A 12,476-nucleotide genomic window follows, 5' to 3' on the forward strand; every position below is an offset into this window, starting at 1 on the left:
CACTGAGATCTTCCTGCTCTTGGAGGCCTGCTGAGCTTAAAGGAGGGGGAGGGAAGGAGGGGGGAGTAGGGGAGTGTTCAGCTCTGCTCTGTGCTGCTCTCCAGTTCCCTCTTCTCACCAGTTCCCCCTCTTCACCCCACTCCAGGGTCAGCCTGTCACTATTTCCAGTCATAGCCCACATGCCTCGTTAAGGATGGAGACACCTTCTCTTCATCTCTGGGGAGGACCAGGTGCCTGTCAATGGGGTTCCAAACCAGACTTTGTCTCCGACTGCTGTTGGGCCCCTAACCTCCTACAGGCTGAGGAGATAGTTTCTAGATTACATAGTTTCTAGATTACCATGTAACAGCAATATAGGAGCTAGATTTCTGAAGGGGGGGGGCTCCCTGGTTAATCCTCCTGCCTTCCTCTGCCCTTGCCATCTGTGCAGCCGCCGCTGGGGAAGGCACCTCAGAGGACAGGAAGTGGGACCAGTGCCACTTTTAGACAGTAATTCCCTGTGGGGCCTGATGGATTATTGGCTTTACCTTGAGCAGATATGGTTTTATGTTAAAATAAAGTAAACTAACTTATTGACCTTGAGGAGAAGTTTCTTTGCTGGTTTGAGGAAGACCTTGAGCTGTAGCTCAGGCTAGCCGTAGCTCACTTTATCGCCCAGGCTAGCCAGAACTCCTGCCTCAGGCTGGAGATTACAAGTGTGAGTCAATATGCCCAGGTTTTTGTTCCTGGGGAGGGGTTATTTGTTTTCATTTTGTGGAGCAATTGAGACATTTTCGGAAGCCCATGTTAGCTTAAGACCCATGGCAATCCTCCTACTCAGCACCTTGCATGCTGGTATCACAGGTGTGTACCACTGTACCCAGCTTGAACTTGAAGTGTGTTTTGTTTTTTTTTTTTACTCTTATTTTTAGTTTATGTGCATGGGTGCTTCGCCTACATATGTCTGTGTAGTGTGTGTGTGTGTGTGTGTGTGTGTGTGTGTGTGTGTGTGTGTGTGTGTGTGTGTGTTGTCCACAGAGGCCAGAAGAGGGTGCCCAATCCCCTGGACCTGGAGTTACAGATGTTTGCAAGCTGCCATGTGAGTGCTGGACCCTCTGCTAGAGCAACCAGCTGTCACTGCTGAGCCATCTCTCAGCCCCTTGGGGTTTTGTATTTCCTAGGATGTTGCTCTAAAGTTTCCTTTAGAAATCACTTCAGTGAAAATGGTCCATGAAAAGTATGAATAGTACCCCAGATAGGAAAAGAGGTTTGTTCCCCCAAATCATGGAGGTGGATGAGACAGGCCTCATCTAACACTGACAGACAGTAGATGCTCAATAAATGTTTGTTCATCACTTGAAGCCACACAAGCAGGCTGCAGGGTCAGGGCAGGGTGTGACTGCCTGAAACCCGGTCGGCAGATGCCAGGAGCCCATCAGAGTCCCAGGAGCTCTCTCTCTCAGAACTTCCACATCCAAAAGGACTCGTCCTGGAACATACAGCAGGGAAGCTGGGCAAGAAGATGTGAGGGACAAGAGATTGGCCTCAGAAGATACCAGCAGGAAGCGTCAAGCAGGAAGGAGGGACCAGGGGCCATCCTCTGTGCTGGGCTCTCAACTCCACGCTACTGCCCCTCCGCTGGCACTGTGCACCCAAAGAAACAAGCCGAGCCTCCGAGTTTAGGAGATTCTATGTAATGTTAGGACAAGAACAAAACAACCACATCAGGCACCACAGGGGGCCACCCCTCAGCATGCAGAAGCCACAGAGTGAGACTCAGCCTGCAGCCTCCGCTGCGGGGTCGCCAGCTGCCTCCTCCTGCTCACCGTTCTGGAGTCTGCGCACAATGCGGGTCAAGTCTAGGCTCCGGGTCAGGGTGTCCAGGAGCATGTGGTCCTTCTGGACGCCTTCCATGAACTCCTCCAGAGACAGTTCCCCTGGGATGGAGAGAAAGGGATTCGCAGGTTGAGGTCTCAGTAGTCCAGGGCTCAGAGCTGGATTTTTGCAAAGTGTGGGGACAGAGCCAGCTCTGGGGGCAATGATAAAGGGATCCGGAACCCAAGATCTGGTGCAGGGATCCCCAAAATCCAGTCCTGAGCCAGAGCAGAGGTGGGTAGAGGAGGTGACCAGCAGAAGACCCCCCTCCTTCTCCTCACTTGCCCCTCTCTTGCCATTCCCCGGGCGCCCTCACCGTCACCGTTGATGTCGATCTTGGCAAACACAGTATCTGTGAATTCCTCTGCGCTCATGGATGAGTCGCTCCAGGGATTAATGGTTCGGATGGCCTGGGAGGACAAACAGACAGAAGTGAGGGGCTCCATCGTCTCAGTGGCGGAAGTGGGAGCAGAGAGAACTTGTCAGGAGCCGTTCAGAGTGGAGATCATGGCACTATAGGACCTCTGGCGCTTGGGACACTGAGGTAGGATTGCCTCCAATTCTAGGTCAATACAGCCAAGTAGTTATGAGCCATCTACACTGCAGTATAAGACCTTGTCATTAAAGACCCGAGCAGGGGACGTCATGGTGGCACATGCCTTTAATTTCTGTACTGGAGGCAGAGACATAGAGAGGCAGATCTCTGTGAGTTGCAGACCTGCCTGGTCTACATAGTGAGACTTGGCCCAAAAAACAAATGCTGAGATGATAATAAAAATATGCTCGCTGCCCAGGTAAAAAGCCAGGTGTGGTCCTGCTCCTGTAACCCCAGTGCTGGGGGTGAGGGTGGGGGTGGGGTAAGAGGCCTGCTAGAGATTGCTGGTCACCAACCTAGCTCCATAAGACAGAAAGACCGAGAAAGACACTTGACAGCTCCTCTGGCCTCACACACACATATATACCCCCTACACACACACACACACACAATCGCTGCCACACACACACACACACACACACACANCCCATCCCAATTCTGGGCTGCAATTCTATCCTGGGGCTCTCAGCCCAGGGCATCCATCCTTGGCCACCCGCCACGTACCACTCTGCACCTGGAGTTACCCGGATGATGGTGAGCAGCTCGTCCCTGTCTATGCACCCGTTGCCATCCACGTCATAGAGCTTGAAATACCAGCGTAACTTCTGTTCCACCTTGCCCTTGAGGACCAGGCTGAGTGCGGCCACATACTCCATGAAGTCAATGTAGCCGTCCTGGGTGAGGAGAGAGAGATGAGGAGGGGTAAGCACACCAGGCTTCACCCACTCTCTGAAGAGCCCCCACTCTCTTCAGTCAGAACCATGCCCCAAGGCCTCTGCCCAATTCTTCCCCCCTCTTTCTCCCCATCCCACCCCTGATCCAAAAGCCCTCAGATGCTTAGCAGAAGGGAGCAGAGGTCAGCTTATTGTACCACCAACTTCTATCTTTCTGGACACTTCAACATTGCCCGCCTTTCATCGTCCTCAGAGGCTGTCAATCAAACCACCCCACTGCTTCCCTTTAATTCTCCAACAGGGACCCTTCCCATAGCCTAAGCAGGCAGGAGAAGGAAGAGCACAAGCCAGGGCTGGAGGCTTGATTTGGGGAAGCTCTTGATTTGCTGACCTTGCAGATAGAGGCAGGAGGCCTGTATGGTGGCTCTTTCCTCTTGGCTTCAAGCTCCACTGAACCCTGCTGTGTGCTGAGAAAGACTGTGAGAACTTGGAGCTCAGTGAAACGGTTGCCCTGTCCTGACTGGAGTGCAACATTGGAGGCTCGGGTTTGAATCCTACCTCCTGGGCCATCTCTGAGTTTTAGGATGTGGGACAGAGGACTTAGAGTGTCCCTTCTATGGCACTCGACTTCCTGATCTAGAATAGCGACAGTAGTACCGGCTGTCAGGATTGCTTTTGATTGCTGTAGCTTGATCCACAGGCACAGTAATCAGTGACGGCTGCTTGTTCTTGCTTTTTTATTTTGTTTTGTTTTATTTATTTATTAAAGATTTTATTTATTTATTTATTTATTTATTTATTTATTTATTTATTATGTATACAACATTCTGCTTCCATGTATATCTGCACACCAGAAGAGGGCACCAGATCTCATAACAGATGGTTGTGAGCCACCATGTGGTTGCTGGGAATTAAACTCAGGACCTCTGAAGAGCAGTCAGTGCTCTTAACCTCTGAGCCATCTCTCCAGCCCCGGTTTGTTTTGAGACAGGGTTTCTCTGTGTAGCCCTGGCTGTTCTGGAACTCCGTTTGTAGACCAAGCTGGCCTTGAACTCAAAGATCCACCTGCCTCCGCCTCCCAAGTGCTAGGAATAAAGGTGTGTGTGCCATTATGCCCAGCTATTTGCTTCCTTTAAAAACTGTACTTATTTTTGCTTGTGTTTATTTGTCTGTGTGAGTGTTTGCCATATGTGTTCTTGGAGGCCAGAAGAGGAGGTCACAGCCCCTGGAGTGGTTGCCAGCTCCCTGATGTGGGTGGTGGGAACCAAACTCTAGTCCTCTGACAGCGTAGCAAGCGCTCAGCCACTGGGCCATCTCTCCAGCATCTGTTTACTTTCCTAACTAATTAGGTGTGTGTGTGTGTGTGTGTGTGTGTGTGTGTGTGTGTGTGTGTGTGTGTGTGTGTGTCCCAGCAGTGCACATGAGTGCAGATGCAAGGGGATCAGATCTGCCGGAGCTGGAGTTACAGATAGTTGTGAGCTGCCATGTGGGAGCTGGGAAGTGAACCCAGATGGTCTGAAAGAGCAGCAAGTGCTCTTAACCACTTAGCCAACTCTCTAGGCCCAGGATTATTCATTATGGCCAGTACAAAGTCAGTATGGGGGTGAGGGGACATGCCTATGCCATTACAATGCATCTAATATGTGGACAGCCCATTATAGACTCACCCCAACTCTGCTAGGGCAGGAGAGAAGGGGAGCTCAGACGGCTCTGCAAGAGGAGGTGCTACCTCCACTGAGTCTTGAAGGAAGAAGTTGATTGTGGAGGCCCATGTGACTTTCGTATGTCACATGAAGTGGTTGCAACAGATTGAACCTAGGGCCTCAAGCACCTCGGGTAGGCATGCTTCCACTCAGCTACATCCCAGCTCAAGGAGCACAAGACCTGTTTTACAATTCTCCAGGGCCCCTGCTGCTCTTCTCCTGCCTACTGTTCAACCCCAGAGTTTCAAGGAAGGGTGAGAGCAGCTCCCTGCTCCTGTGCTTACAGCCATGACTTGGGAAGAGAGGTCCAAGCAGGCAGATTCGAGCTGTGAATGAAGAAGCCTGTAGGCAGAGCTGCCTGGGAGGGCCGTCTGAGTCAGCAGATCTCTCTCATTGTATGCATGCAAGAGGCGCTGGCAGGGAGGTGGCACAGCTGAGACAGGGTGGCCTCAGGTTTCCTGGTCTGTTTGGCCTTTGGCCTTAGGCAACTCCACTGTGAGCGTCACAGCAAGGATCGAGCTCTTAGTGAACATTTGTGTGGACTGTCCTGTGTTCAAAGGCTTTGACGCATGCCTTAGCTCGTTCCATCTTTGCTCTACGTACCTCCCAGGTTGCAACAATGCTTGAAGAAGAGAGAAAATTGCTTGAGACACAACAAACAATAAATAAGCAGGGTCTTGCTATGTGGCTCAGGCTGGTCTGAACCTAGGATCTTCCTACCTTGTTTCTTGGATGCTGGGATAAGAGTGTGTGCCTCCAGCCCTGGTACCTTGATTTTCACTTTTGTCTTCTTGTATCACTGCAAGTTTTTTGCAAGGAGTTTTATTACTTTGTGCTTTTTAATGACTACAAAGACACAATGGAAAAACCAAAAAGACTGAAGCCATGTCTTGGGAAAGACTTGACTTTGGACAAGTCACAGGGCCTCACCAAATCCTCACATCCTCAGTGGAGACAGAAAATATAATAAGAACTTTCAAGATTGTGGCATGGGCAGGGTGGCACACACTTGTAATCCTAATAACTTGTGAGGCTGAGGCAGGAGGGTTGTTTCAAGGATAAAGCCAGACTGGACAATATAGTGAGACCATAGACACACATCTCAAAAAATAATTTAAATAAATGAGATTGTGAAATGGCTTCCCCTCAGTAACAGCACAGTTGTGTGTGTGTATCTGTGTCTGTGTGTGTGGTATGTGTGTGTGAGTGTGTATGTGTATGTGTCTGTGTATGTGTGTATCTCTGTGTGTGTAGTGTGTTTGAGTGTGTGTGTATGTGTTGTGTGCGTGTGTTAGTGTGTGTGTTTGAGTGTGTGTGATTGTGTGTGTGGTGTTTGTGTGTCTGTGTGTATCTGTTGTGTAGTGTGTGTGTTTGAGAAGTGTGTGTGTGGTGTGTGTGTTTGAGTATGTGTGAGTGTGTATGTGTAGTGTGTGTGTGAGTGTGTGTGTGTCTGTGTGTATCTGTGTTTGTGTGTCTGTGTGTATCTGTGTGTGTGTGTGTAGTGTGTGTGTGTGTGTGAGTGTGTGTGTGTATATATGTGTTTGTGTGTCTGTGTGTATCTGTGTGTGTGTGTGTAGTGTGTGTGTGTGTGTGTGTGTGTGTGTGTGTTCCTGCCTGCACTTTGGAGACCAGAGGTTAATGTGGTCTATCGCCCTCCACATTATTTTTGAGACAGGGTCTCTCATGGGACCTGGAACTTACTGATTGAGCTGACGTGGCTGGCTAGTGAGCTCCAGGGACCCACCTATCTCTAACACCCTTTCCCAGGGCTAAAGTTACACTTGTGCACCCAGCTTTTTACATGGGTGTTGGGGATCAAATTTAGACCCTCACACTTGCATGGCAAGCATTTTCTGACTGAGCCATTTCCCTGGCCCTCAGCCCTCATTTTCCAGCACTTCCTGGCTGAGAATGCTGATTTGTTCATTTCATCCCACAGCACTCCCGGGAGTTGCCTGTCCCTGCCCCTACTACAGCTGCAGTTGAGAAAGATGAGGCCACACAAGCAGTTGAATGACAAAACCTCGCCTTGAAAATGGGTCTTCTAAACACTACACCAGGCTTCGAAGCAGACTGAAAGGACAACATGGATCTGCAGATCTGCACGTGGTGTGATGACCGGCACAGCTGTGCCCTGGAGAAACCAGCAGGGGGCAGGGCACAGGCTTCTCCTTTGCCTGCCTGGTTTGCCCCTCTTCGTGCATTTGATGCAGCTGTCTGGTACCCAGAAATCTTCTCACTGGAATGGCTAACTTTTTAAAAGGAGTCAGATGCATGAAGGTGTCAGCCCTGCAGCCAAATAGCAGCCAGCCACTGCCATTTCAGGGCAGCCATGACAATTCTTTTGATAATACTGTGAATAAAAACCCATACCTTAAAAAACAAAACAAAACAAAACAAAACCAAAAACAGTCTCTAAGCCTGGCTGGTCTTCAGTTCCCTGTGTAGCCTGGATAACTTGAACTTCTAATTCTCCTGCTTCCACCTCTTGGGAGCAAAGACGACAGGTGTGCGCCATCACAGCCAGTTTTTGTGGTGAACTGAATCCCAAGCCTTGAGCAAGCTATGCAAACACTCCACCAACTAAGCTGTATCCACAGAGCTCAGGGCCTGGAGCATATTAGACAAGCATTGAGCTATATTCCAGTTCTGCAACTCTTAAATAAATGAGTATGGTATGCTCTAATAAAACTGTGTTTATAAAACTTGGATAGTGAAGCGTGGTGGCACACACCTATGACACCAACACCTAGGAGGCAGATAGGAGTATCAGATACAATTCAAGGCCAGCCTTGAACTACATAATGAGACTCTGTCACAGAAACAACACCCGGGGCTGGGGGTGTAGCTCGGTTGGTAGAGTGCTTGATGAGCAGGCTTAGAGTCTGGGGTTTGATTCCCAGCTCCTTATAAACTAGGTGTGCTGATGCACAAAGGAGGGAGATCAAAAGTTCAAAGACAACTGGGCAGTGGTGGCACACGCCTCTAATCCCAGCACTCAGGAGGCGGAGGCAGGAGGATCTCTGTGAGTTTGAGGGCAGTCTGGTCTACAGAGAGAGTTCCAGGACAGTTAGGGCTACACAGGGAAACCCTGTCTGGAAAACACACACACACACACACACACACACACACACACACACACACACACACAAGTTCAAGGTCATCCTCAGCAGTGGTAATGACCTTGAGGCAAGTCTAGACTGCATGAGACCCTGTCCTCGGACTGTCATTTAGACAACTCTGCTTCAACTTAAAAGTGAGTGGTCAGGGATGTGTCCCACCTCAAGGCCAGGCTGTTAAACTGCCCTGTGCTGATGCCAATGGTCAAGGTCAACACAGTGTGGCCCACAGAGTAACTAAATGCACTGGTGTGGGAAGGCATAGTAGGTATTATTCAGATTCTGTGTGTGTGTGAGAGAGAGAGACAGAGAGAGAGACAGAGACAGAGACAGAGACAGAGACAGAATCTCTCTCTCTTTTTTTTCGAGACAGGGTTTCTCTGTGTAGCTTTGGAGCCTATCCTGGCACTCGCTCTGGAGACCAGACTGACCTCGAACTCACAGGGATCCACCTGCCTCTCCCTCCCGAGTGCTGGGATTAAAGGCGTGCGCCACCAACACCCAGCCAGAGTCTCATTATACTACCCAGACTGGCCTTAAACTTGTGATTCTCCTGCTTCTGTCACCTAAGTGCTGAAATTGCAAGCATGCACCACCATGTCTGGCTATACTCTTCAGTATAATAATTTCTCAATTAAATTATTTATATTATACAATCTATAGTAGCCCATATATCTCAGGATTTCTCATATATTAGCTCAAATACTTAAGAAGCACCTAACATGTTCCGGGCACTGTCCCAGAGCTGGAGCTGCAGTGATAAATAAGTCCCTGTTCTCACAAAGCTCACATCCCAGCTGGGAGAATCAAACCAGAGGGGCCAGAGTTATTTAATATCTGGCACCAGGAAATAAGAAATTAAATGAGTACATTTTAAATTAATAAAAAATAATTAATTAACATTTTCATGCATGTGGGCATTTACTTTCACGCATATCTGTGTGCTACATGCATGCATTGCACAAGGAGGCCAGAAGAGGCAGTTGGATTCCCTGGAACAGGAGGTTGTTAGCACCATATGGGTGCTGGGAATCAAACCCAAGTCCTCTGCAAGAGCTCTTTACTGCTGAGCCAACTCTCCAGCCCCCCCTCCCATTTTTTAAAATTAAAGTTGCTCTGGGTAGAAAACCAAGGCTAGGGAAGGCAGAAATGGGGCCAGACCCAGTTTTCTTAATAAAGTTTAAATCAGGCAACCAGGGAGTGGGTTGGCAAGGCTTGAGCAGATATTTACAAGGGAGGCTCCAGAACAGTGATTCTCAACCTGAGGGTCTCAGCCCCTCAGAAAAACCTCTGTCTCCAAAAATATTTGTTATGATTCCTAACAGTAACACAATTCATAACAGTAGCAGTGAAGTAATCTTATTGTTGGGGTGGGGTCACCACAGCAAGAGGAACTGTATTAAAGGGTTGCACTGTTAGGAAGGTCGAGGGCCACTGTTCGAGAGGGAGAAGGTCCCAGCAGCACAGAGCCCCAGGGGTAGGTGTGTAGGGTCATGAGGAGCCAGGTTGGGTAAAGACAAGAACTGAACTGACTTTTCTGTTTTTTGGTGATTTGGGTGTGGGGTGGGGATAGGCTCTCACGAATCCCAGTCAGGCTGGTACCTAGCTGTGTAGCTGATCTTGAACATTTCCTGCCTCTACGTGAGCTGCATGCTAGGATTTCAGCACCATGCCCAGTTCCTGACTTTGAAAAGGATTGAGTTCCAGAAAACCCGTGATAGAAACTGAAGAGATGGCACTCAAGTGACAAGGGTTAGGGGTGAATGTAGGGGAGTTGAGTGGTGTGTGACTTGAAGGACTCTTCCTACAGACCTGTCTTGACCCAAAGGGCTTCCTTAGCAGGTGCAAAGAGGATGTTTCAATGGCTGGAGGTTAGGTACTGGGGCCCCTCCCAACCTGACCAGGAGAGACCACTGCTTCCCCTGAGCACTTCAGGGTGTCCACCCTGGTGACTCCTTCACCTTGTCTCGGGCTCTGTGGCTCAGCTCCCCCATCGGAAGCACCCTCAGATGAGGACACTGCCCTTGAGCTGGCCCTTTAGTTCATAATCCGACTCGGCCTCTTAACTCACATATTAGTGAGTTTTAAATAACCACAGGAGGATCTTGGTGTTCCCTAGAAGCCCTGTCCACAGTGGTGTTTTCAAGGAGCTCCCCCTGTCACAGTGAGCACAGTGGTGCCCCATCCCTGAGAGACCCCATGCCCCAGTGAGAGGCCAGCTTTGCTAATCGGCAGAATACAAGGTGGGGAGGCAGGTCTGTGGGTTTGGATTCCTCCAGCATTATACCTGTCTAGATAACTGGCAGTTTGACATATGAGCTCCAACAAATCTCTCTGTCTCTCTGTCTCTGCCCCCACATCTCAGAAAGGGTCCCACTATGCAGTCCTGACTGGTCTCACAGAGACCAGCCCACCGCTGCCTCCTGAGTGCCGGACTAACGGTGTACACCTGGCTCCAAGAGAAACCTCAACCAACAGTGCCCATCCTTGAAGCAGATCCAAGCAGATGAGCTGAACCTAGGTTCAGTCATAGGCTCAAGGCCGCCCTTCCCTCTCCCTTTAGCCTTGCTCAGTGCATCTGAGTAGTTACCAGGGAGACATGCAATTTGTTCTCCACCCGCACCTTCCGACTGCCCCAAGGAAAAGTGAGCCAAGGTCACTAGGAGTTTTGGAGTTAAATATTTGGGTCCCAGTGGCCAGGCCACAATGCCTGGACCCAGTCCTAATCCTCAGAATATCATGGAGACTCAGGTATGGTATGCCTGTCCAGCTTAGCCTTGGCTGCAACACTCTCTCTCTCTCTCTGACTTCACCTCTCACATCCAAGGAGCTTCCAAGGGTCTCTGCATAAGCATCACACCCAATCAGAACCAGCACCTTGGGGTGTTCTGTGGCCATCTTGGACGTGTTCACAGATGTCTTGAAGCATGAGGGTGTATAGCACAAAGACAGAGAACACCCTTGCATTCAGCCTCTGACCTCTGCTTTCCACTGTGAAGGGTCTTGTTATCACTGCACCTCTAGGGCCTAAAGTAGAAACTCTTAATATCTGCTGAGTCAAACCTCTAACGTCAAAATCCACCTTCCAAATGAACCAGACACCGGAAAACCCAATTGGCTCAAGCTCCCTGGCAGCTAAAACTGGACTTGGCAACTTACACTTGTATTTCTAGCAACTAGGACGCCAAAGCAGGCCAGCCTTGGCCCCACAATAAGACTCAGCTTCAAAACCAGTGAAAACCTAACCTGTTAGGATGAACACTCTTGTTCCCTCTCCCTCACCCCGGCTGTTCCACCATCGGGATTCATCCCCCAAGAACCACGCCCTTCCCCTCCCTGCCATCATCCCCTGCCCACCTTGTTGAAGTCAAAAGTCTCAAACATCTGTTCCACATACTGGCTGGCTGAGGGGCTCAAGTTCTTGAGGCCAAAGAACTGGCGGAATTCGTAGAGGGTGAGCTGCCCAGAGGGGCACTCTGTCATGAACTTTTTGTACCACTGGTGGCATTCGGTGCTGCTCAGCTCCTCCACCGATTTGCCCTCCATGACGTTGCCCATGGTCCCAGGCCCAGGAGAGACTGATGTCCTGGATGAACAGGTGGGTCCTGGTCCCTAATGCCCCCTGCACAAGGGCGGCTTGGTTTTCTGAAACCTGCCCTCCCTTCTCACCAGCCTGAGCAAAGGCAACCTGGTGAGTCAGATGGTGTAGACAACTGACAAGGGAGGTAAGTGCTCAGGCCACAACACACATCCAAACCAGGGGATGCCAGAGCACCGGTATTAAAAGCAAATCCTTACAGCAGCAGGGACTGCAAGGACTGGAACTAGAACAAGCTTAAAGACCCATGGTCCAAGATTACAGCCTTGAGCTGCAGATGAGAGGATTTTTCTACCCAGTTTGCAGTCCCCTAATCCATTAACAGGATCCAGTGGGTGGTGGCCAGCAGCCTCGCTGATCCTATGACCTCCATGCCCTTCTCATAGGACTGTATCCTCAGTGCTCTGGCTCGGCTTCAGACATAGGACTGACCAGACAGACCTGGTTTCTGTTCCAGACAGAGGCCACACTGGGCCCTGATGGCACTGCTGTGTGGTTTAGGGGCTCCTAAGACATGTCCCCAGGAACTAGAAGGGACGCCTAACCATGCACACTCAAACCTTCACTGAGCTTTCCTCTGTGTTGAAGCATTCCCTCCCAGAGAGAAGAAAAGAGAGTCATGAAACTCCCAAGAACAAGTCTCAAAGCCTCTGCCCCGCCGCCCAGTGGGTACATAAGCAGCAAGCAATTGCTGAAGGAGAGGGGGCTTGAAGGATGAAGCTTTTGTGAGAGTTGTCACCCACTGGTAGGGTTTTTTTCAGTGACAAAGCTGCTCATGTGTCACCCATGCTCCTGAAACTGCTGAACCCCAAAACCAACTGGCACTTTCCTGTAACCGATAATGGCAGGACAGACCCTGCCCATGCTCTGAAAAGAGTTTATAATAGCAAAACCTTGAGTTTCTTAAAAATTGTGACAGTGCCTATGAAACCA

The 12,476-nt window shown here is 49.9% G+C and overlaps 1 protein-coding gene across 1 annotated transcript; it reads right to left on the bottom strand.

Moving 5' to 3' along the window:
- Positions 1–1,755: 1,755 nt before the first annotated feature.
- On the bottom strand, positions 1,756–11,503 carry Guca1a (guanylate cyclase activator 1A). Its single transcript, XM_027389105.1, has 4 exons — positions 11,303–11,503; positions 2,974–3,123; positions 2,171–2,264; positions 1,756–1,916 (listed from the first exon to the last, which is right to left on the bottom strand). Exons 1-4 carry the CDS (start codon positions 11,501–11,503, stop codon positions 1,756–1,758), a joined length of 606 nt encoding a protein of 201 aa, XP_027244906.1.
- Between the last annotated feature and the right edge of the window lie 973 nt (positions 11,504–12,476).

The sequence above is a fragment of the Cricetulus griseus genome (genome assembly GCF_003668045.3).
Source record: "Cricetulus griseus strain 17A/GY chromosome 1 unlocalized genomic scaffold, alternate assembly CriGri-PICRH-1.0 chr1_0, whole genome shotgun sequence".
In the NCBI taxonomy this organism is placed as follows: domain Eukaryota; kingdom Metazoa; phylum Chordata; class Mammalia; order Rodentia; family Cricetidae; genus Cricetulus; species Cricetulus griseus.

What these genes read in the sequence shown, in the direction of transcription:
- Guca1a (XM_027389105.1), bottom strand. Translation starts at nt 11,503, where the DNA reads ATGGGCAACGTCATGGAGGGCAAATCGGTGGAGGAGCTGAGCAGCACC. An exon ending in AGACTTTTGACTTCAACAAG is followed by an intron (nt 3,124 to 11,302) that starts GTGGGCAGGGGA and finishes CTCCTCACCCAG; the next exon opens with GACGGCTACATTGACTTCAT. An exon ending in AGCTGCTCACCATCATCCGG is followed by an intron (nt 2,265 to 2,973) that starts GTAACTCCAGGT and finishes TTGTCCTCCCAG; the next exon opens with GCCATCCGAACCATTAATCC.